The sequence below is a fragment of the Hemitrygon akajei genome, chromosome 7, assembly GCF_048418815.1.
Source record: "Hemitrygon akajei chromosome 7, sHemAka1.3, whole genome shotgun sequence".
In the NCBI taxonomy this organism is placed as follows: domain Eukaryota; kingdom Metazoa; phylum Chordata; class Chondrichthyes; order Myliobatiformes; family Dasyatidae; genus Hemitrygon; species Hemitrygon akajei.
In genome coordinates, this window is record NC_133130.1 from 100,922,408 (window position 1) to 100,944,020 (window position 21,613).

The window sequence follows — 21,613 nt, forward strand, 5'->3', positions numbered from 1 at the left end:
TTAAGACAAACATTACAATGTATTCTTATCAAATTAGAGTAATTGATAATACACAGATGGAAAATGTGAAATAACTGATGGATTCCAATCACTGAACCATTAGCAAATAAGATAAATATACATATTTATTGGAATTTGCCTTATAATCTGTGTTTACCTTTTGCAGGAGTTTTATTTCAAATGTGGAAAGCATCCAACCTCTGAGAGTGACACTTCAGTGATTTTGAACTTAATTACTCCCAACAGGCAAAATGTCCCCTGTATAACCTGTACTGACACTGTGTAAGTATGATATTTACTTATGGGCTTTGTTGATGATGAAAAGCTTTGGTAAATGTGGAGATGGTTTCAAATAGCGGGGGCTTAGTGACTAGAGTAAAAAGATTTAAAATAATTGGCCAAAGAACCAGAAGGTTAAGGACATTTCTATTGTGAATCCAGTTCTTATGATCAGAAAGATGATGGCAACAGATTTGGTGATAGTATCAGTTGGAAATTATAGGCATAGCTTGAAAAGGGGAAGTTTGTAAGGTTGTGGAGGAAGAGTAGTGAATAATTGGATGTCTTTTTTCAAAGTTGCACCATTAATGTGATGGGTCTGTTACATTCTTCGGTGCTTAATGATTGTTTGTTCATAAATTAACAGTGAAGGAAGGCAATAAGCTAGGCATCTAAGCATTATTTCATTATAAATGTGTGAAGTTATGCCTTGATTGTATTTTGTAGATTCGCAGCAGAATCTAAATTTACCCATTGATGACATGCATCCCCTTGTGACACAATATTTCAAAAATTAGTACTGACTTCAGGCAATTTATTTAATACCTTGTGTATTTCTAAGGAAAGATACCCTTTATGGATTCCTTTAATAATACTTTTACAGGGCTTACTCTTTTTCTGTCTTTTTGCTTTGCATTTACATCTAAAACAAATTTAGTGCAAACTTCTCCAGACAGCCACCCATCCCAAGTAGTCCAAAAACTTATGATTTCTGTCATCGTTTGTCTGTTTCTCTCATTGATCTTCATATACTGCACTATGCATTGAATTTATTTTCCTGCAAATGGAGCCAATGATTAAAACAAAATTCTCAATTTTAAATACTGCTATTGGCATATGCGTTGAAAATAGACGGAAATACTTCAGTATTGTCTCCCGCATATGTCAGTGTTGACATCAATTAATGTCTGATTAAGTTTGCATGACTTTGAATTTCTGTTTTTCATGCAAATAATTATTTCATTTTTAGGTTACATATTTCCTCTTTCAAGATGCTTTTCAATTTTAATGTTTAAATTAAAAACTGAAAGCCCCCAACTTGTAATGTGTTCACTTTTAGTTGTAGTTTACTGTATGGTTGATCGTTGTATGATTCTCAGCATTAATTTTCAGGAGGAAAATGGTCATTTGGAATACTACTCACAAGTTGCCTGGAGCCCACCTGACAGAGTGGCCTGCAGTGCTATTGACAGAAGTCAGCTTCGTAATAAACACTTTCAGATAATAGTCAGACTCAGCACCTGACATGCTAATTCTTCAGTCCACCAGCAAATCTTGGAGATAGGTTCCAATGTCACTTAAAGGGTCACCTCATGCTCAAAAAGTAATTTGCACACTAGAACATTTTTACATTTGTATACATTGCCTTGCTGGTCAACTCATTCCAAGGAAAATTATAACCTAAATATTTGATGTGAAATCATGGCAAAAGAACTAACATCAAAATAGGTTTTGGATAGGTAGTGCAATCAGATCTGAAGTTTGTATTAAATTATATTGATACAGTCAATGCCTGTCCATGGACTACTCATTTTTTAATCTGAACTTTGACTTGGAAATTTACATCCTTCCATTTCTCCTTACCTTACCTCCTTCATTAGCAGTGTAATTTTATTTGATATCTTCTCATCATTGAGATTGAGATGGGGAAGAAGATTGAGGACTGTCACTATGGGTTGGAGGGGGGAAAATTGGTTCAGTGGAAATAGGTTAAGTACGTCAAGGTTGGGTTGAGGAAGACTGAAGCCTGCCATTTAAATTGGGCAGAGGGTTGGAGACTGAGGAATATACTTGACCGTGGTGATATAGGGAAGCTGTCACTTGAGGTTACGGAGAAGCAAGAAGGTACCTCCTGTGAACAAAGTAGAGGAGTCTGAAATATTTGTAGGGGTATGCCAGAGGATTGATCCATGTCAAAGTGGAAGGACAGCAGTAGATTCAGGTTCATTTATCACTGGTACATGGAAATGTACAGTGAAATGAGTTATTTGCATTAACAACTGTTACGTAACCCCGTAACCAGGTAACTTACCAGCAAAGATAGCGGGATCAGCTGAGTCGGATGCTACTATTTTCAAACGTTTTATTCAAAAAGGGCACAAACGTATGGTTAATACAAAACATTCAGATCATATACATTGTCAAAACTCAATCTAAAACACCGGTGTAATAATAATCAATCAGAAATAAGCTCTATAGTTGTCTAGGGGTAATACTGAGTCCAATTGAAATATAAAGAGTTACTCAGAAGTTTGCAGGCTTTTCCCTTTTGGGAACCGTTGGGGTTTTCACGTTGGAGAGAGAGAGATGGTTTAGAAAAGATAAACACTTGCCTGTTGTCTTTACAGAGCAAATCCTTGGAATCAGGGGAGCAGACTTCCCCGTTGTTATTTAAAAGCAGTCTTCCGTTGGTTCTAGCCACAGATTCAACATTTGGAATCTAACGCAAGTGGCTTCCTTCAAAATGGCTTCCCGCTCCCACGGGAATCGGTATCGTGCTTCCTTGGTGTCTCCTTGGTGCGTCTGAGGGTTTCCCCCCCTCAGACCCTCCTTTATACTTCTTCACGGGATCGCAGGTGTCAATCAAGGTTGCAGGTAATGCGATCTCTCTCTCAACCAGCCCACTTTGCCCGAGGGCTTTTCACGTGGTCTCCATGAGACAATAGTCAATGTCGCCTTTATTCTGCTTCTTGGGAGAACGTGGTCTTCCGCACGTCTCCCTCTCTCTCTCCCATTTTCCTGTGTCTATTCAGCACGTCTCTTTCTCTCTTGGGTCAGTTGACCCCCCCTCGACTAGGGCTCTTGCGATTCTCACAAAGGAGGGGGCCGAGGGCATAACACAACTAACACACCTAAGAATGTTCTGAGGACCCATAAGTGTTGACACATATTCTGATGCCAACATAGCATGCCAACAAAGCTCAGCAGACCAACACAGAACTGAACAAGCAAAAAAACAACAGTAAAACACAACCCTTTTCTCCCTCCCACCATACACACACACACGGACCGTTCTCCTATTCCAGGACAGGCCTCCGGTCTCCCATCTCCAGTGGTCAGGCTTTGGCCATTAGGCTTCAACTTCCACACCCTTTGACTGACTTTCGGGCTTCAACCTTCACTATCAATCCTTGGATTAGCAGATGACAGGGCCCCAAACTCTAGGCTCGAACTCTGGATTTGCTAACTTCTCGTGCCTCCTGCTCGCATACACATCTGATCCCAGGGTCCACTGACCTGGGACAGCCTGACATCCACAGTTGTACTTCGTCACCCATCCATGCCTCAGGCCTTCGAGCATGGAATGGAGGCCTAGACTCTGGGTGTCCTTTGTCGCGCGTCCATGTTGCTGGAGCACAGAGAGGAGGCCTGACCTCAACTACTCTGCATCCCTATCTCTACACCCTAATCTGACCATTAATTCAAGGAGCAGGGGATTATTATAGTCAGGAAGTGGAGACTGAAATCTGGTTGAATGGTCCCACAACAACCTCTTACTCAAGAACAACAAGACCAAGGAGCTGGTTATTGACTTCAAGAGGAGGAAACCAGAGGCCCATGAGTCAATCCGCATCTGAGGATTAGAGGTGGAGAGGGTCAGCAACTTTAAATTCCTCGGTGTTATCATTTTGGAGGACCTGTCCTGAGCCCAGCACATAAGTACCATTACAAAGAAAGCACAACATGCCTCTACTTTCTTAGGAGTTTGCAAAGATTTGGCATGACATCTAAAACCTTGACAAACTTCTATAAATGCATGGTGGAGAGTATAATAATTGGCTGCATTACAGCCAAGTATGGAAACACCAATGCAGTTGAACATAAAATCCAAAAAAAAAGTAGTGGATACTGCCACCCCCTTCATTGTGCACATCTACGCAGAGCGTTATAGTAGAAAAGCAGCATCCATCATCAGGGACCCCCACACTCTCTACTATAACGCTGTACGTAGATGACCACAGTGAGAAGAGAGTGGTCATCAGGAAGAAGGTACAATCGTCTCAAGTTTCACCACCAGGTTTTGAAACAATTATTACCCTGTTGTAGGGTTATTCACTGAGTCTGGAGGTTAGGTTGCAAACATTTTGTCATTGGTCGAGGTGACTTCATCAGTGTGCAATTGAGTGTTGTTTCACCTGCGTGCTCGTGTTTATATTGGTCTGACCCGTTGTTCTGATTGGTTGGTTGTCTAGTTTCCACTGGGTTCTGGCCAACTGTATAACTGTATGATCTCCACTGGTTGGTATCCCTGGCCATTGGACTTTCTGTGTGACGGTTTCTTGGGTGTCCACGGCTTACCTCTCAGCCCTGATTCTGCAGATGCATAGGTTCATAAATTGTGTCCATTCAATATGTTTGTTAATAGTTTTCTACTGAGATCCAAACTTCCAAGAATTTTCTTGATTTCTTGTTTTGTGCTTCTGACACGATTTTTGTAGTTTCCCAGATGAACATGTGTCCTTGGCCTTCACGTACTGAGATGAGTGACAGAAGATCGTGTCTTCTTATGACTAGATGAAATTCACATAGTCTTGTGGATAGTTGACTCCCTATCTGTCCTACACAGTTTTTGGGGCAGTCTCCACATTGGGTATGGCATATTACCTTTGTTCTTTCCATGTGAGCTGTTGGATCACTGGGTCTTGAGACAAGAATTCTGATGGTTGTGCTGGGATTGTGTGTTACCATTATTCAGTGTGGTTGGAGCAGTCTTGCTGATATTTTGGAAGTATTCCTGATCTGTGGTTCTCAATGGAAGACTCTATTAACAAGCATGTTGAACTGGATGCAATTTATGTATGTAAGCGTCTATGGGATCAGGGCCATGGACACCCAAGAAACCAACACTCACAATGACTGATATGGGCTAGTGGAGTCAGTCAGCAATCCAGTCAGCTGGGGCTCAGCAAAGACTAGCAGCCAGCATGACAGCCAACCATGAATTGGACCTGTATAAACGAGAGCACTCAGCAGAAACAACACTCAATTGTACACTGATGATGTCACCTCAACTGGTGACGAACCTTTTGCAACCAAACCTCTAGGCTCGGTGAGTAATCCTACAGACAAGCAGTCAACCCAAGGTACCGACCTTCTCTTTCGTTCACACAGTTAAACCAAAGGGGATAAATTCCCTCAGCTTCACTTGCCCCATCATTGAAATGGTCCCACAACCTATGGATTCACTGTCAAGGACTCTTCATCTCATGTTCTCCATATTTATTGCTTGTTTATTTAGTATTATTTCTACTTTCTTTATGTATTTGTACAGCTTGTTGTCTTTTGCACACTGGTTGAAGGCCCAAGATGGTCTGGTCTTTCATTGATTCTATTATGGGTGTTATGGATTTATTGAGTTTCACCCTACAATGTTTCAGAAGGAGCCTTGTATTAGGGGTAACATGATCATATACATCAGTGATGGTGAACTGTGCATTTGGAGATGACTTACTGCACTGCAGGAGGTGCCTGGACAAGCTTCAACATTGACATGACTTTACCCTGTAATGGTCATAAAGTTGATTTTCAGTCATTTAATACGGAAATTTGGTTCTAAATAATTGTGTTCTGTTTCTCATCCTACCTGCAGCTAGAGATTTCAGAAAGCAGTTAAAATCTAACTAGACTAAGATTGCTTAATAGTTTCCTGTTCTGATTATATGTGGTCATTTAGCAAAGTATTAATGGCCCTCTTAAACCTACTGGAACCCTGTAAATGTAACTCCATGTTCTTAAGTGCTGCTTCTGTTGTCTTATGTCTGTGCATGATTTTTAGCCCAGAAGTAGCCTTCCACTTCCAGGCATTCTCCACACCAACAGTGCAGGCTCCCAGGCTTGCTGCCATCACCACAATATTTTTATCTACTTGGCCACACCATACATGTCAACATATTCTACATTACTGAGACTATAAGTGCCATGAGGATTTTATTAGGAAAGTGCACTGTGCCCAGCATCTCTCATGGCAGAATACTTCTATCCTTTAACTGCTCTAATGACGTTTTTGGCATTGGCAAGCTGCTTCATTAATGGGTTAAATAATTATGCAGCTCACTAATAAAGCACTCAGATTCATCATTAAGAATTTGGTGACTAGTAGTGCAAATTATGCTGCAGTGGTGTGAATTGCGGGAGTCCCTAAGGCAGTCCTATGTCGAGTTCAATGCTAACTGACAACTCCTGTGATGGTGCAAATCTGCATCAGTCTCTGCCGTTCCTTTGGAGTCATCAGCTGCGTGGTGAGGGGGAGTCTGCTACATGGGCAACAATTTCCTCGCCATATTGTACTATTGCGTGATATGTAGACAGCTGAGATACAATATCCATGGCTGACCCTGAGCAAGGGAGATCCTCAATTGTGCTGTATCATAAAAATTAAAAAGAGGTGCTGCAATGTTTCTGATTTCATTCAGGAACAAATGTGCATATTTTTCATGTGGTGACAATCATTTCAAACCAAAGTGTTTCTCCTTGCCAAAAAAGATAAAGTAAGTGTTCCATTGAATTGACTGATTGAATTATACTGGCACTAATGCAGATGAGGTCCTAGATACTTGGGGAAGAAATGCTCAGCCTAAATAAGACACATTGCATCAATCTTTTCTAGCTGCAGTGTTTGAGAGCAGATGAAGCAGTGACATTGATTCCAGTGGAATCGGTATTCTCTGCTGCCCTGCAGCAATTCAAGATGGATTTACTTCAAAACCAGGCTGAATTTAGTCTTCATGAGCTGCTGTAACAGAACCAAGGAATCATGCACAATGCTGTGTTTCGTAGCTGCTTGCTCCACTGATGACACAAAGAATGTACAGTAGTCTGGATAAGTAACAGAACCAGCTAATCTCCAAGGTTACAAACTTAATTGCATCCATTGTTAGGAGAGGATTTCAGCCATGGCAATTTTAACAACAGAGAATTTTATTTTCCCGCACAAAGATGGGGGAAATGTCAACCTTCTCTATATTATTTTTTTCATTTTCCCTTTATGCAACAGTTTGCAATTTATTTTTATTATCTTTCGTTGTTCTTTTTCTGCCAATTTTCACGACATATGCCACTACTTGCATTATTTTATGCGTCTTCTTTAGGCTTTAGAGGTTCATAACTTTGTTTTTACCAAGCGGAGCTGATGTCCTTAAGAATTTAAACAGATTCTGTATTATATTAAATCCCACTGATCTTCAGTCAGTTCACCTAATAAAAAATTAACATTAATTTATTAAGGGTTAAACTTAACTTCACTCTCATGTTCAATTTACCAGATTGATAAATATGCAAGATAACTTGTCAGAATGTTTCTTATTCTTGAGTTGTAACGTTAGATAGTGAGTCTTACAGAGAGATGTTAGTGGTGTGAATTGTTTTTGTGCCTCACCTCCCTATCCCCCATCCTTCACTCTGACCTGTGCCAGCATCAAAAACCTTTGTGGGGTGTAAACATACTGTATATTGTCTGCACATACATTGTTCAGACATATATTTGATGGCAAATATAAACAAAAGCCTTGAGGATTATAAAGAAGCTAGTAAAAAAAAACCCAAGGGGGGAATTAGGAGAGCAGAGGGTACCATGGAAGCCTTTGGCAACTAGATTAAAGAGAATCCCAAGGGATTCTACACCTACTGTAACAACAAAGCTATGGATGGTGGTGAACCCAAGTGCAGAGTAAGAGCTAGAATATACTCAGACCCGAAATAAACGACAACACAAACAAAATCCAAAGGCAAAGTCACAAACAGTAGTACTAGAAATGGAACTCCTATGATTGAGCACAGAGTGCTCAGCACGAGGCCTTTAATTACAGACTATCCATGAGGGAATGTGGCAGGCAATAATTGGCAGTCTGGGTCTTAAGGGACAGCAACAGCTAACCAAACTCAGGAGAATTAGAGTGCCCAAACATGGATGCCTGGCATCGTTCAGAGGGGACCATGACAGAATCCCCCTTTCTACGGTGCCTCCTGATGGCTCAGGGTAATCAGGATGGTACTGGTGAAAGTACTGTTGGGTAGGGTCCAGAATGTCTTATGAAAGAATCCAGCTTTTTTATGGCCCTCCCAGTCCATGAAGTACCACCTTTTACCTCAAACAATGCGGGTAACTGGTTTGAAGCGTCACAGGATTTTTAAGGGACTGATGAAATGAGGGGCCACTTTTCTGGATTCAGCCCACATGGGGAGATCTCTAGTTGAGAGCCAGACTTGGCAACTGGGAAGAGGTGCTGGTGCCTGTCTTCTCTTGCATTGGCCTGGTCTTGTTGTTGTCGCAAATCTATCTCGCTTTAACCTATCTACCTCACCTTAACCCATTTCTGGTGACATCTTTGGACCAGTTGGTCCACTGATAGAACTGCCATCTCTGCTTTTTGTTTTGTGAACTGTGGAATACGGTACCAAAATTGTCATTTGAAAGGGGACATCCCGATAGACGAATGCTGAAGTGTGTTGTGTGCAAGCTCCACTCAGATTGGGTTGTCAGTCCAGGTTGTAGGTTTCCCCAAGACTAGATATCTGAGTGTTCTCTCTAGGTCTTGATTGATTCTGTTTGCCCATTGGTCTGCAGATGGAACCCAGAATACAGACTGGCAGAGGTCCCAGTGAGTTCACAAAAAGCCTTCCAAAGCCTAGCGGCAAACTGGGAGCTGTGATCGGGGACGATATCCTGAGGGAAACCGTTAATCCTGAAGATACACCGTAACATGAGCTTGGTTGTTACTGAAGCTGATGGTAGTTTGGGAAGTGTTACAAAAAAGCAGGCCTTGGAGAATCTGTCTACAACCATCATGATTACTGTATTACCCCAAGATGCCAGAACACCAGTAACAAAGTCCATAGAAATGTGGGACCAAGGGTGAGTAGGAATGGGGAGAAGCTAAAGCAAACCTTGAGGCTGTGCTCGGGGTTCTTTATTTTTTACACAGACATCAGACGTTGTGGACGTCTTTAGTCATGCCTGGCCAGCTGTAATGTCTGTTGAAGAACTATAGGGTGTGAGCCACCCTGGATGCCCAGCCAGGTTCAAAGCATGTCCCCAGTTGAGCATCTCCAAACAGACAGGTTTAGAAACAAAGATACATCTGGGATGACCATTACCCAGATCTGCCCCAAGTTGCTCTTGAGCTCAGCGCACTATCAAGTCTATGTTCCACCATTCCAGAGCTGGGATTTATAGTTGAGGGGTTCTCTCCCCCATTAGGTGCTTCAAAATGTTGAGAGAGGGCATCTGGTTTTTGATTTATTCATCTTGAGAGGCAAGTAGTAAGGAAGTTGAACCTAGTTTGTATTAAAGAATTGGGACCAATGTGCTTGCCTGAAATTCACCCTCTTCACACACTGAATGTAGGTTAGGAATGTTTTATGGTTAGTCCATACCACACACTGATGTTTAGATCCCTCCGAGTATGCCTCCAATCCTCCACTGCCAGTTTAATGCCCAACAATTCCCGATTGCCAATGTCAAAGTTTGTCTCAGCGGGAGAAAGATCTCTTGAGTAGAAGGCACAGGGATGCAGTTTGTGGTGCAAGGCAGGTCATTAGGACAAGATGAAGCTACTCCCATGTCTGATGCATCAACCTCCACCATAAAAGGTATATCCAGGTCTGGTGAGACAAGGATAGGTGCAGATGTAAGCCTTTGTCTTAACTCCACAAAAGACACCTCGGCCTTCAGGGTCCAGTGCGAGGACCCAGTAGATTTCTTGGTGAGGTTGGTGAGCAATGCTGCCACTGAATTGAAATTGCAGATGAACCGCCTGTAAAAGTTGGCAAAACCTAGAAACCGCTGGATTTGTTTCACAGAGGTGGGTTGTGACCGAATCCGCATGGCCTGGATCTTATTGGGGTCTGTTTGTATGTTGCCATTAGATATAACAAAAACACGGGATGAGCCTGTGGATACATGGAATTCACTCTTCGAGCTTGATGAATTGTTAATTGTGGAGAAGCTGTCGCAGAACCTGCCGGACATGCTGGATGTGTTCTTGAGTTGACCGGGGAAAAATGAGTATATTAAATAGGAAAACAAAGGTGAAGTGGTGTAGCACTTACTGGTGCACATCATCGATGGAGGCATGAAATGACACTGGACAAGTGTGCCAACCCGAAAGGCATGACTCGGTATTCATAGTGGCCCCTAGGTGTGTTGAATGTCGTTTTCCACTTGTCTCCCTCATGAATGCGGATTAGGTTGTAGGTGCTACAAAGGATCAATTTGGTCAATACTGTAGCTCTCTGAAGAATTTCAAAAGCTGTATTCATGAGAGGAAGAGGTACTGATTTTTAATAGTGATCTTATTTAGCCCCCTGTAGTCTACACTGGGCCTTAGTCCACCATTCTTCTTCGTGACAAAGAAAAACCCAGCCCCAGCGGTAGATTTGGATGGTTGAATAAACACAGACACCAGAGCTTCTTGGATGTAGTCCTCCATGGACTTTCTCTCTGGGGCCAATAGAGGGTAGAGCCATTTCCAAGGAGGACAACCAGCCAAACTATCTCACCCCAGTATGCCTCCTCATCACTATCTGAACTTTACCAACAATAGGGGTGTTGTCTGAGAATTTACAGATGGCATTTGAACCATGCCTAGCCACAAAGTCATGAGTGTAGAGAGGGAAGATCAGTGAGCTAAACACGCATCCTTTTAATTTCAGTGAGAAGGTGGTATTACTGATCTGCTCTGATTGCGGTATCTGGTGAGAGGAAGTGGAGGATCCAATAGCAGATGGAGGTACAGAGCCCCAGGTTTAGAAGCCTTGTGATTAATACATAATATTCCTATGTCCTTGAAGGTCCCATCAGCCACCTTAAGGATAATTATATAGCTTCATCCTGCTAAATGCTGTTAGTTCTCAGAAATTGTTTTGATGCAACTGATGCCTTACTGACATTCCAACAGTTTGATAAATGACTATTATTCAAGTAGAGACTTTAATATGGATATGGTTATACTGTTAAAGAATGTGGGAAGACTTTTCCATTGTTTCTTATAAATCTTTATGAAATATTATTATTAATAACCTCTAGGAACTGAGACACAGCATCAGCAAACTACATCTGGTCTCTTTACCCTGTGAAACTAGCTTTTCTTAATGTTACAAATCTTACCTTGCAAGTTTCATGTCACATTGATATGGCTAAAGCATACAAATTCCAAACATTACTTGAGAGGTACTAATTCAAAAGGTTGCACTGTATTCGATATTCTCAATGATGATGCTATGGAAACCTGTAGTTTAATATATAATAATCTCAGCCCATCTGGTGCTCCTTTTAAATTGTATCCATGGATAATTATTACCAGTTATTAGTTCTCCTGAGCCCACAGCTGTCAATCTAAATTATATGCCTGTTTCCATTCCAAGTGTCTCCTAAACTCCTCTAATTGGTGCTGTTAATGAAACAATCTGATTCAATAGTTTCTCAGTGGTAGCTGTGTCACTGCTTTGAAAATTTTAAAATGTTGTCTCATTCTTCTGGGCCATATTACCATTTTGTGTTGTGCTGTTTTCAAGTAACTATTCCCATTCTTCGGTGAGGGTTTGCAATACATTACCACCTGCTAGTTACACCATAGGCATCCAATCATATTTGAGCAGACCATGTCACAAACAGGAAAAAATCTGCAGATGCTGGAAGTCCAAAGCAATACACACAAAATGCCAGAGGAACTCAGCAGACCAAGCAGCATTTATAGAAAAGAGTAAACAGTTGACGTTTTGGGCCAAGACCCTTCGTTGGGAGTTGGCTGTTTCCTTTTCTATAGATGCTGCCTGGCCTGCTGAGTTCCTCCAGCATTTTGTGTGAGCAGACATTATGTTCCCAGTGTCAGGCCACATAGGTCACCCAATTTAACCTATCCTTAGTTTCTGGGTAATCTTACCCTAAAGGTTTGTGTGATTCTTGGAAATCTTATCATGTTGTTCCTAATGCATCAGTTACTGGGTGGGTTACCAAATTAAAATCTTTACTGGTAAAGATGCAGGATTTTCCAGAGATGCAGGCTACCTATCTGTAATCACAATTTCCGGATGTTCTTTAAATTCTGTGTATGCACTATTGGAGTATAAAAGTATAAATTTACCAAAACTATGAAGTCAGTTTTGAAATTTGCTATGTATGTATCTTAAGAATGTGGAAGACAATGGTGTATTAATGAGAGGTAGCTACAGAAAGAGCTTGCTATTTGCTATGTATGTATCCTAAAAATGTAGAAGACAATGATGTGTTAATGAGAAGTAGCTAAGAGATGTAGATTAGAACATGATTAAGCCAATTGATAGAAACAATAGGGACAATGATGTACGTGAGGTACGTGTAATATGCAACTATAGATCGATTACATATGCTAATGCAACTGGACCAGGAGATTGCTATAAAAAATGCTGTGGGCAATCCGGGGATCGGTGGGCAATCAGCGACTAGCTCAATGACTGTCTCAGCTTTGATTTGCAAATTAAAGTTTAACCCTTCTTGAAGAATCTTCTGCGTCTCCTGGTCATTTGTGAGGTTGAAAAACCACGACAGCACCAGATTATGATCCTATATCCCATCTGGTACTGTGTTTATCCAGTCTTTGTTTTAAAAATACTTCCATTCACAGGTAAGTACTTATTTCAATAGACCTGGAGGAACTTATCCATCCAATACGGTATTTTAATAACTCAGTGTTTAAGAGACCTCTCTGTCAACTTCGAAGTTATCTCATGTGAGCTTTCTGTTGCTCTCTTAAGCTGTGCCTACTTTCAGCATCTTGTAAGTCCAATATGTGCTGGTATATCACTTCTTTGTCAAGTCTGTGCAACAGCTTCTTGGCTAAGTCTTGTCCCTTTCTGGAGGGAGAATCTGTTGTGCAGGGTCCTCAGCGACCTACACCCGAAATAATCTTCAACATTAGCAGTTACAAAATTCAGGCTTCTCTGATGGTACCTAAGTCTTAAGATGGTTCTTTCCTCTAAATCCCACCATTTTTTGCTGCAGGGACCTGTGCCAACTAATCAGAGTGAAGCCATTCACTCCTCCACTGTTCCTCACTCCTTTAAAGACGGAGATTATTGCAGTCAATGGAAATAAAAATCGGAGGCAGATATCAGGCACAAAATCAATATTGGCTACTTTTTATTATCAAGGAAAAATAACCACAACTAAGTGCAAAATGTGGGATCATATTTCATTCCCCAACACTTATTTTCCATTGTGGGCACAAAGAAATGACTTGATACAGGGGAACGTTATCTTTTCCCAGACAATGCTTCAACCTAATTGTACTCATCATTTTAAATTCCTGTCAACAGTTCATACTGTGGCAACTTTATCATCATTCATGATGCATTTCTACTGACTTAAAATGTATTTACCAGCAGAAAACCTTTAATAAATGACAAATGTTTTGAGCAAATTAACTTGGTCTCATCCCTTCTGGTTTTTCTCTAGGGGTTTGTCACATTAAATTGCTTGATTTGCTCACAGACATTGTGGTTTAGCTGTAAATATGGAATCATAACTATAAACACAAGAGATTCTACAATTGCTGGAAATCTTGAACAACACATACAAAATGCTGGAGGAACTTGTTAAGCTGAACATCAACTTCTCCAGCATCTGGTAATTTTCCCCTTTCCCCTTCTCTCCTTTTCCATTCCCTATTCTGGTTTTCTACTCAACCTTTCTCTTTTCCTCACCTGTCTGGCACCTCCCTCTGTTGCCCCTTCCTCTGACCCTTTTTGCCATGGTCCACTGTCTTCTCCTATCAGATTCCTTCTTCTTCAGCCCCTTACTTCTTCCACTTATCCCTTCCCAGCTTCTTACTCCATCCTCGCTTCCCCACCCTCCCACCTTCCCCTCACCTGGTCTCATGTATTACCTGCCATCCTCCTTCTCCCGCCCCTCATTCTAGTCCTGATGAAATGTCTCAACCCAAAACATCGACCCTTTTTCCCCTCCATAGATACTGCTTGATTTGATGAGTTCTTCCAGCATTTTAATACATTGTTCATTGAAACATGATTACCCAGAGGTTTTGGTTACCTGCTTCATACTTCATTCTTTCCACTGGCCACATCAGGTATTCTCATCTAATGTGATTGGTAACTCTGATAACATTTGTTTGAGACTAGAAGTATGTTAATCAAACTGACGCTGTGTGCTATATACATACATACACAGAGAACTATTGTAGGTTGTGATTTTATAATCCTGTTCAGTTCTTAGGTCTTCTTCCACTGGTCACTTAAATTTAAACAGTCTCCCTCAGAAGACAATTGGCAGGTGAGCTTTTCCCAAACATGACCCTAAACTATGGATCTCAATACCTAGAACTCATTTGACACTTTTAAACAACAGCTCAAAACCCATTTATCCTTGCTTTTAAACTAACATCATTTTGTCATTTATTTTTAGGTGTGCACTTTCTCCCATTGTAAAGTTTGAACTAAATCGCTTGCATGAAAAGTTCTTTATAAATGAGTTGTTATTATTATTATTATTATTATTATTATTATTATTATTACTTATTTTTTCACAGTTCAGGCAAAACCTTGTTGTCATTAATGTCACTAGGCTTTGTTTTTGGGAGGTGATGCATTCAAAACCTGCCACTGCTGTCAAGCATCTTTCTGTGATTCATGTTTAGTCTGGAATTGCCACTTTGCATGTGAGGTGGCTTTCCGGAGGTCATAACTACAGGAGGTTCTGCAGATGCTGGAAATCCAGAGCAACACACACAAAATGCTGCAGGAACTTAGCTGATCAGGCAGTATCAGTGGAAAGGAATAAAGAGTCGATGTTCGTCAGGACTGGAAAGAAGGGGAAAGAAGCCAGAAAAAGAAGATGGGGGAGGGGATCATAAGGAGTAGAAGCTGGCAATGTGAGGGAAGCTGGGTGTATGGGGGAGGGGGGATAAATTGAGAGGCTGGGAGGTGGAAAAGGGAAAGGGCTGAAGAAGAGGGAATCTCCTCGGAGAGGAGAGTGGACCCTGGGAGAAAGGGAAGGAGGAGGGACACCAGAGGGAGTGATTGGCAGGTGAGGAGAAGAGAAGAGAGAGAGGAGCCAAAATGGGAAATGGTAAAAGAGAGAAGGGGGAGGTGGGAGAAATCATGGGAAGCTAGATAAATTGATGTCCATACTGTCATGTTGGCTACCCAGATGGAATATGAGATGTTGCTCCTTCAACCTCAGAGTGGCCTCATCTGAGTGACCTTTTGTACTTTTCCTGCATTGTCAGTCCTCAACAACTAAAGTAATTGATCTCTTGGTGTGTACTGCTGCTTTTGTCTCACAAAACCAAGTGTATTTCAAAACAAGCAAAAATGGCAACAGTAGAGGCATAAGGATAGTTAACATTTCAGGTTGAGACCCTGCTTCATGACCGAGAATGCAGAGGAGAGATCAGCAGTATGAAGGGATGAGAGCGAGAGACAAGGCAGTGAGTCTGGCAGGTGATAGGTGGAATAATAATAATACTTTATTGATCCTGAGTGGGATATTATTTTGTTACAGCAGCAACATTTAAAAAACACACTTAGCAATAATAACTAAGAAGAAGTGCAGAATAATAATGCACACAATAAGTGAAGGATTGTTTTTGTAGTTGGAAGTCCGTGGCCAGTGGTAACCTGGCAGATTGGTAATGTTGCTTCTTACATTCATGTTACAAAATTCAGGCTTCTCTGATGGTACCTAAGTCTAAGATGGTTCTTTCCTCTAAATGCCACCATTTTTTGCTGTCCAGAATAAATGCTGCCTGACCATCTGAATTCCTCCAGCTTTTGGTATGTTGCAAATGTTTCTCATGTTCTGTTCCTCAGCTTGTCTCTCTGCATTTCAGGGGATTGATCAGCAGCCAACATGCAATATAAAACCAATGGCCGCCATAAGCAACCTTAACTACACATTCTTCTACCCTGCTTCTTGTTAGAATTCCTTCCATCCTCCCAGTTTCTTTTTGCCTCTCCCATTTGTTTGGACAATGTCACCTTCCACACCAGTGTCTGGCATGTCCTTTTCTTCAATTGTATGTTCACCTCCACAGCAGCTGACAGTTCTCCTGATTGAGTTCCTTTCTTTCAGAAGCAGGGTGGGATTCCCCTTGTCCTCACTTTACTATCAACTAGTCTTCACATTCATTGATACATTTTCCAACACATTTTCCCCTTCCATCTTTCACTTCAACTTTCCAAATGGGCCATTCCCTCCAGAACATTCATTCTTCTACCTTCACTCATACCTATTGTCAGTCTTAAGGCACCTTCTACAGTAGCCAGAGGAAATACAAAATCTGCTCTTGCTCCTCTTCCCTCCCTGCTGCCCAGTGCCCATTGTTCTTGCCATGTGCAGTCACAATTTATTTACCTAATGCACATTTGTTGTTCATGACATGGTCCTTATATGAGGTTTGTATTTTATTCTTTTTTGCCCTGTATAGTTCAAACCACTCTCCTCCCCTTTTGTGTTCTCCTCCCCACTCCTTCTGCATTTTAAAACATATCTCTAATTACTTTACTTTTACTTTTATTGTCACCAAACAATTGATACTAGAGCATACAATCATCACAGCGATATTTGATTCTGCGCTTCGCACTCCCTGAAGTACAAATCGAAGTAAATATAATAAAAATTTAAATTATAAATCATAATTAGAAAATAGAAAAGGGAAAGTATGGTAGTGCAAGTCAGGTCCAGATATTTGGAAGGTATGGCCCAGATCCGGGTCAGGATCCATTCAGCAGTCTTATCACAGTTGGAAAGAAGCTTTTCCCAAATCTGGCCGTATGAATCTTCAAGCTCCTGAACCTTCTCCCGGAGGGAAGAGGGACAAAAAATGTGTTGGCTGGGTTGGACTTATCCTTGATTATCCTGGCAGCACTGTTCCGACAGCATGCGGTGTAAAGTGAGTCCAAGGATGGAAGATTGGTTTGTATGATGTGCTGGGCTATGTTCACGATCTTCTGCAGCTTCTTCCGGTCTTGGACAGGACAACTTCCATACCAGCTTGTGATGTACCCTAGAAGAATGCTTTCTACGGTACACCTATAAAAATTAGTGAGGGTTTTAGGGGACAGGCCAAATTTCTTCAGCTTTCTCAGGAAGTAAAGGTGCTGGTGGGCTTTCTTGGCAGTGGACTCTGCTTGGTTAGACCAAGTCAGGTCATTTGTGATATTCACCCCGAAGAACTTAAAGCTTTGGACTTGTTCCACCTGCGCACCACCGATGTAGATGGGGTTGTGCGGTCCACTATTCCTTCTGAAGTCAACAACCAATTCCTTCGTTTTGCTGACATTGAGGGATAGGTTATTGTCTTCGCACCATGCCACCAGGTTCTTAATTTCCTCTCTGTACTCAGACTCATCATTACCCAAGATACGGCCTACAATTGTGGTGTCATCAGCAAACTTATATATTAAATTTGAAGGAAACTTGGCTACACAATCATGGGTGTACAGTGAGTACAGCAGGGGGCTGAGTACACAGCTTTGTGGGGCACCGGTGCTCAGAGTGATTGTAGAGGAGAGCTTGTCCCCTATTTTTACAGCCTGGGTCCTGTCTGTGAGGAAGTTGAAACATAGAAACATAGAAAATAGGTGCAGGAGTAGGCCATTCGGCCCTTCGAGCCTGCTCATGATCATGGCTGATCATCCAACTCAGAACCCTGTACCTGCTTTCTCTCCATACCCCCTTATCCCTTTAGCCACAAGGGCCATATCTAACTTCCTCTTAAATATAGCCAATGAACCGGCCTCAACTGTTTTCTGTGGCAGAGAATTCCACAGATTCACCACTCTCTGTGTGAAGAAGTTTTTCCTCATCTCGGTCCTAAAAGGCTTCCCCTTTATCCTTAAACTGTGACCCCTCGTTCTGGATTTCCCCAACATCGGAAACAATCTTCCTGTATCTAGCCTGTCCAATCCCTTTAGAATTTTATACGTTTCAATAAGATCCCCCCTCAATCTTCTAAATTCCAGTGAGTATAAGCCTAGTCGATCCAGTCTTTCTTCATATGAAAGTCCTGCCATCCCAGGAATCAATCTGGTGAACCTTTTCTGTACTCCCTCTATGGCAAGAATGTCTTTCCTCATATTAGGGGACCAAAACTGCACACAATATTCTAGGTGCGGTCTCACCAAGGCCTTGTACAACTGCAGTAGAACCTCCCTGCTCCTGTACTCAAATTCTTTTGCTATGAATGCCAAATCCAGTTGAAGATCCAGCTGCAGATCTGAGTGCTAAGACCCAGGTTCCGGAGCTTAGGAATCAGTTTATTTGGAATGATGGTATTAAAGGCAGAGCTGTAGTCAATGAAAAGGAGCCTTACATATGCGTCTTTATTCTCCAGGTGTTCTAAGGAGGAACGTAGTGCCAGAGAGATGGCATCTGCCATTGACCTGTTGCTCCGGTAGGCGAATTGCAAAGCATCGAGGTTGACCGATAGGTTATGGTTGATGTGTGCCATAACCAATCGCTCGAAGCACTTCATAGCAATTGATGTCAGAGCCACAGGTTGATCATCATTCAGGCATGCCACCTTGCTTTTTTTTGGCACCGGGATTATCGTTGCCTTCTTAAAACACAAGGGGATCTTAGACTGAAGCAGGGAGCAGTTGAAGATGTCAGCAAACACTCCAGCTAGCTCGCTTGCACAGGCCCAGAGAACCTGTCTCAGGACGCCATCTGGGTCCATTGCCTTCCTTGGATTTATCTTCAGGAAGGCTCTTCTAACGTCTTCCTCGGTGATGATGAATCTCGATGCCACCAGGTCCGGTTCATCTGGAGGGGCTGGGATGCTCCTCTTCTGTTTGAATCTTGCGTAGAATACGTTAAGTTCATCAGGAAGAGAAGTGCTACAGTTATTGATATTTCCAGCCTTTTCTTTGCACCCAGTGATCTTATTTAGACCCTGCCATAGTCTACTGTCATCCCTCTGGTTAGCCTGGGCTTCCAACTTGGCTCGATATTGCCTCTATTATCACCTGCTCTGATCAAATGGCATCTCTGTTGCTTTAACTATAGGTGCTGCCAGACCTTCACTGTTCCTACTTCAGATTTACAGAGACTAGTATTTTGCTTACCTGTTGTAGATATTTTAAAACGCTCTGACATCCAGTCTGTGCAGATCCTGAGCTGTGCAATAAAGTCTGGAAATGTGGGAGAGAGCCTTGAGTTTGCAAGTTAAAGAGTATCTGGTGATGGGCAGTATTGCTACCAGGCTGTCATGTTAAATGCATGAGGGCTACAGTTAAGTGTAAATGAATGGTAGATTCTCAACATCTCTATTGTAAATTCCTTTCAGTTACCTTTTACAGCTCCATGTACCCTTTCTCTTCTCTGGTTATCTTTTTCAAAGGGATCAGTGCCCATACCAGGAGATTCATATTTTCCTCTGTACTTTGAATGACATTGTACAAACTAATCTCATTTACAGAATATCTGCAGACAGCTAGAATCAATCTTGTTATTATCTCCATCAAATAGCCTCCTTTTTCTAATACAGAAAAGAAAAGCTCCAGCCTGTCTGATGTTTCGATGTTTCAATGTTTCCAGTGAAGTGCATTGAGAGCAGCCGGCATCTGACCGTCCCTATGCAAACGATCCTTTTTCTGCAGTTGGGCTAAGTGATTTCAGGCTAGTGTGGATAGGTGCTCTGCTCTCAATGACCAAGCAGAAAATTACAAAACCACTTTGTTAAATCTATTATCCATCTAGTCTTTGGGAATGGAAACCAATTTGATTTTTCTCACTTCATGATTTATAAAGTAGGGTTTCTCACTAATAAGTAGAAGGTCACACATTAAGACCACTGGAAAGGTACAGACAATTTGTGAATTAGCCAGAGTAGTGGGATGGGGGCTTGATGTCTGGATTGGTAGCTGCCAAGAAGATGTTTCTTTATGTTTTGGTAAGATGAAGGTCCTGAATGATATTTTCTTATTCCTGTCTTCTTCCTTGCTGATGTTTTATTTTTTTTTCCCCTTGTGGAATTATTCAATAAAATGTCCTGTTTTAAAGCAGATGTAATGAAGTTGTTAAAACAATAGATACACTCCAAAACACTGTCAACTAACATAATCATGAATGTGCGATATATACTTTGAATGGTTTGAATAGTGTTGAATAGAAGATAATTATGCTGTACTTATCAGAATATGGCAGCTGTAGACCAGGATGACAGCAAATCATTAAATTCAATCCATCTGTCATGTTATCTGCCTTTCTGAGTAACTTATGAAAATTCCTGCAGGAGAATGTGGCTTAGAACGAAGCCGGTAACTCCAGCTGATAGCATTCTGTATTTCTGGTCCTCACAAGGGCCGGGTATTATTTACCTCAAGAAGATTTTTAAGAATAATAAGGCATTCATACCAATAGTTCTGTGATCTATGAATTTATCTGACCCAACTGAAAAGCTCTGAATCCCCTTCACTTATTCAATGAAGCAGTGAAACTGATGAATATGAGATTTGGTCAAGAACAATGTCATGGCTGAGATATGGGTAGTTTATTTAAGTAAGGATGTTGGGGCAGATAGTACTGTGCAAAAGTCTTAGATGTATATATAGAGCTAGGGTGCTTAAGACTTTTACACAGTACCGTATTTGTCAACATGGAACGGAGAGTGATTGTGTAAATCTGGTGGGAGCAAAGCATGTTGTGAATGGCAAGGGTGGCACAGTTGGCAGAGAAGGAATGCCAGGGATAGGGGAATGCAGACTCACCCAGCCCCGAGACACCAGACAAGGTCATTTGATTCCAAGTAATTGGCTTATTAATCATAACAGAATGTCTCTCTGGTGTTCCCCACTCCCTTCCCTCTCCCTTCCCCTTTTCCAAACCATAATTCCTCTCTCCATGCCCCTTCCCACTCTCAGTCCACAACAGAGACCCATATTAGAATCAGGTTTATCATCACTCACATGTGTCATGAAATTTGTGTTTGTGGCAGTAGTACAGTGCAATACATAAAATTACTACAGCCCTGTGCAGAATTCTTAGGTACTCTGGGATATATATATGTGCTTAGGACTTTTGTACAGTACCATATAGGCACTGGGCAGGGAAGTAAACTTGCGGTGAAGGGTTAGTCAGAATTTTATTGAAAAATGGAATGGACAGGAACACATAAAGATCAGTGCACATTCTTAATTACATTAGGATCAGGGCAAGAAAATAGAGGGAAAAGATTATCTGACAGCAAGATCTTTGTTACCTGCCTGAATCTCTTCCCGAAGCTTGGTGTCAAATCTTGTTTGATGGCGCTGTTGTGAAGTGCTTTGGGATATTTTACTGAATTAGAAATGATGCATAAATAGCAGGGGTGCCAATTAATACTTGCTCTCCCAAACTGCT

General features: G+C 41.5%; 1 protein-coding gene across 1 annotated transcript in view; it reads left to right on the top strand.

Annotated features, from left to right (window-relative positions):
• prkn (parkin RBR E3 ubiquitin protein ligase) overlaps window positions 1-21,613 on the top strand; it is a 1,122,674-nt gene that overhangs the window by 604,678 nt on the left and 496,383 nt on the right. The window contains exon 6 of the mRNA XM_073051587.1: window positions 167-282. Coding sequence (XP_072907688.1) covers window positions 167-282 — 116 coding nt within the window. The remainder of the gene's footprint in view (window positions 1-166; window positions 283-21,613) is intronic.